The sequence below is a fragment of the Gymnoscopelus microlampas genome, assembly GCF_963454915.1.
Source record: "Gymnoscopelus microlampas genome assembly, chromosome: 4".
In the NCBI taxonomy this organism is placed as follows: Eukaryota; Metazoa; Chordata; class Actinopteri; order Myctophiformes; family Myctophidae; genus Gymnoscopelus; species Gymnoscopelus microlampas.
Window position 1 is genome coordinate 57,678,605 of NC_139941.1, and position 4,734 is coordinate 57,683,338.

At 40.8% G+C, this 4,734-nt stretch overlaps 1 protein-coding gene across 2 annotated transcripts in view; it reads left to right on the forward strand.

Moving 5' to 3' along the window:
- Positions 1–4,734, forward strand: part of LOC311043863 (arrestin domain-containing protein 3-like) — a 14,756-nt gene continuing 10,022 nt past the window's right edge. For both annotated transcript variants that reach the window (XM_084055250.1, XM_084055251.1), the window contains exon 1: positions 1–354. In XM_084055250.1, the coding sequence (XP_083911376.1) occupies positions 204–354 (151 nt within the window). In that variant the 5' untranslated portion in view covers positions 1–203. The remainder of the gene's footprint in view (positions 355–4,734) is intronic.

The following is a 4,734-nucleotide window of genomic DNA, read 5'->3' on the forward strand; positions in this document are numbered from 1 at the left end:
ACACCCACACACACACACACACACTGTGTGTCTATTACCGTGTTATTATGTGTATTTATATGTAATGGACGTTGTTTTCTTCACTATAAAGACATGATAACAGATGACCAGTGTCCAGTAGCTCCACAGTCCAGTCACATCCAGGAGGAGGAGAAGGAGTAACGGTCAGGTTGTTGTTGTTGTTGTCGTTCGTAACAGAGAAGATGTTCACACAGACCCTGAAGAACTTCTCCATCAACCTCTCGGCTCTGAACGACAGGAACACGTGGGCCGGAGGAGACCTGATGACCGGCAGGCTGACCTTTGACCTGATGAAGGACACCAAGATCACCTCCATCATCCTCATGGTGAAAGGTAATAACTGATCTATAAGACCATGTAACCACTGATCTATAAGACCATGTAACCACTGATCTATAAGACCATGTAACCACTGATCTATAAGACCATGTAACCATTGATCTATAAGACCATGTAACCACTGATCTATAAGACCACCTCCACCACTGATCTATAAGACCATGTAACCACTGATCTATAAGACCACCTCCACCACTGATCTATAAGACCATGTAACCACTGATCTATAAGACCATGTAACCACTGATCTATAAGACCATGTAACCACTGATCTATAAGACCATGTAACCACTGATCTATAAGACCATGTAACCACTGATCTATAAGACCATGTAACCACTGATCTATAAGACCATGTAACCACTGATCTATAAGACCATGTAACCACTGATCTATAAGACCATGTAACCACTGATCTATAAGACCACCTCCACCACTGATCTATAACACCATGTAACCACTGATCTATAAGACCATGTAACCACTGATCTACAAGACCATGTAACCACTGATCTACAAGACCATGTAACCACTGATCTATAAGACCATGTAACCACTGATCTACAAGACCATGTAACCACTGATCTACAAGACCATGTAACCACTGATCTATAAGACCATGTAACCACTGATCTATAAGACCATGTAACCACTGATCTATAAGACCATGTAACCACTGATCTATAAGACCATGTAACCACTGATCTATAAGACCATGTAACCACTGATCTACAAGACCATGTAACCACTGATCTATAAGTCCATGTAACCACTGATCTATAACACCATGTAACCACTGATCTATAAGACCATGTAACCACTGATCTATAAGACCATGTAACCACTGATCTATAAGACCATGTAACCACTGATCTATAAGACCATGTAACCACTGATCTATAAGACCATGTAACCACTGATCTACAAGACCATGTAACCACTGATCTACAAGACCATGTAACCACTGATCTATAAGACCATGTAACCACTGATCTACAAGACCATGTAACCACTGATCTATAAGACCATGTAACCACTGATCTATAAGACCATGTAACCACTGATCTACAAGACCATGTAACCACTGATCTACAAGACCATGTAACCACTGATCTACAAGACCATGTAACCACTGATCTATAAGACCATGTAACCACTGATCTACAAGACCATGTAACCACTGATCTATAAGACCATGTAACCACTGATCTATAAGACCATGTAACCACTGATCTACAAGACCATGTAACCACTGATCTACAAGACCATGTAACCACTGATCTACAAGACCATGTAACCACTGATCTACAAGACCATGTAACCACTGATCTATAAGACCATGTAACCACTGATCTATAAGACCATGTAACCACTGATCTATAACACCATGTAACCACTGATCTATAAGACCATGTAACCACTGATCTATAACACCATGTAACCACTGATCTATAAGACCATGTAACCACTGATCTATAACACCATGTAACCACTGATCTATAAGACCATGTAACCACTGATCTATAAGACCATGTAACCACTGATCTATAAGACCATGTAACCACTGATCTATAAGACCATGTAACCACTGATCTATAAGACCATGTAACCACTGATCTATAAGACCATGTAACCACTGATCTACAAGACCACCTCCACCCACTGATCTATAAGACCATGTAACCACTGATCTATAACACCATGTAACCACTGATCTATAAGACCATGTAACCACTGATCTATAAGACCATGTAACCACTGATCTATAACACCATGTAACCACTGATCTATAAGACCATGTAACCACTGATCTATAAGACCATGTAACCACTGATCTATAAGACCATGTAACCACTGATCTATAAGACCATGTAACCACTGATCTATAAGACCATGTAACCACTGATCTACAAGACCATGTAACCACTGATCTACAAGACCATGTAACCACTGATCTATAAGACCATGTAACCACTGATCTATAAGACCACCTCCACCACTGATCTATAAGACCATGTAACCACTGATCTATAAGACCATGTAACCACTGATCTATAAGACCATGTAACCACTGATCTATAAGACCATGTAACCACTGATCTATAAGACCATGTAACCACTGATCTATAAGACCATGTAACCACTGATCTATAAGACCATTTAACCACTGATCTACAAGACCATGTAACCACTGATCTATAACACCATGTAACCACTGATCTATAAGACCATTTAACCACTGATCTACAAGACCATGTAACCACTGATCTATAACACCATGTAACCACTGATCTATAAGACCATGTAACCACTGATCTATAAGACCATGTAACCACTGATCTATAACACCATGTAACCACTGATCTATAAGACCATGTAACCACTGATCTATAAGACCATGTAACCACTGATCTATAAGACCATGTAACCACTGATCTATAAGACCATGTAACCACTGATCTATAAGACCATGTAACCACTGATCTATAAGACCATGTAACCACTGATCTATAAGACCATGTAACCACTGATCTATAAGACCATGTAACCACTGATCTATAAGACCATGTAACCACTGATCTATAACACCATGTAACCACTGATCTATAAGACCATGTAACCACTGATCTATAAGACCATGTAACCACTGATCTATAAGACCATGTAACCACTGATCTATAAGACCATTTAACCACTGATCTATAAGACCATTTAACCACTGATCTATAAGACCATTTAACCACTGATCTATAACATTGGTTCTCAAAGTGGGGTCCGGGGACCCCCAGGGGTCCTTGAGGGAGTTCCAGGGGGTCCCCAGCTAAATGATAGATTAGGCACCAAATGGACCCTTATGGGTCTGTAACTCTGAGAGTGTACAAATGGAACCAAATGGACACTAACGGGTCCATTTGGTTCCATTTGTACACTCTCAGAGTTACATTGACAATGTAACAATATAAATTGCGGTCCAAGTGATAGAAATGCCATTAAATGGGGGTCCGTAGCCCTAATGCATGTCAAACTGGGGGTCCTTGAAATTAAAATGGTTGAGAATCACTGCTAGAGCCGTAAAAAATCTTCTCTTATGGGGGTCCCTGGCATATCTTTTGAAATGGGGGTCCGCGGGCTAATAACTGTCAATTTGGGGGTCCTTGACATGAAAAAGTTTGAGAACCACTGATCTATAAGACCATAGCAGTGGTTAACTATACATGTTCCCAACAGGGGATCCGCCGGAACCCCCATGCAGGGGGTCCTCAGTCTGAGCTACTACAGGGGGTCCACCAAATCTCTGCGTGATAGGAACCCTATAGCATCCCTATTCTGAGGGGAACATTAGCCAAACATAGCAGATCTACAAGCTCACATATCAGCTATTTTTTGGCCCACCTATCCAGCCTCTAGTACAATTTAGATATAGGACATGTTAAGGAGGGTCACCTCCATCATCCTGCAGGTCAAAGGTAACAACTGATCTTTAAGACCATGCAGTTAATATATAGCAGTGGGTCCCAAACAGGGGGTCCCCAGATTGTTATTATTTATTTATTTATTTGGGGGGGGGGGGGGGTCTGAATGTGCAACATTGTTTTCTCACTCAGTAAACAGACCCACATACAGTAATATGTGTATACAGGGTATCTGCACGTTTATAAAGTTATGATTTAATGACTTTTAAGACCTTTTTAATACCAGATCTTACATCAAAATCTGCTCTCAAATTCAACACTGCTGCTGGTCTGTCTGTTGCTGCTTCTGCTCACAATGAAATCATTAATACACACGTGTCCTGTTTGCTCATTATGTTTCATAATGTCACAATTAAAAACGGATGTGAACCGCATGGTGTCCCCCAGAGCTCTATACTAGGCCTCCTCCCTTTCCCCTCTACACCAAATCTCTTCGGGGGGAAATAGCTGATCTACAAGCGACGTGTTGTGGGCTTGAAGATCCGGTTATTTTCTGAATGTTGAATGTTTTGCCCTCAGAATGAATGGGGTTGCTAGGGTTTGAGTGGTTGGATAATAGCAGATCTACAAGCTCTTCTGTTTTCGCTCTTTGTTGTATGGTGCAGTATATTTACACATCTCTGTTGTCGGGCAGAAACCAGACATGTCCAAAATATTAACTTTTAAGGAAATGAAAAAAAAAAACCCCACAAAAAACATGTTTTTCAAACACAACAACACTGCCTCATCAAAGTTGGTATATACTTGAATGTGTCCTTATATTATCATCACTTTACCCAAACACAGCTCAAGTGGAGTTAGGAGGTTTAGTCCAGTGGTTCTCATGTCAAGGACCCCCAAATTGACACTTATTAGCCCGCATACCCCCATTTGAAAAGATAAGCCAGGGACCCCCATAAGA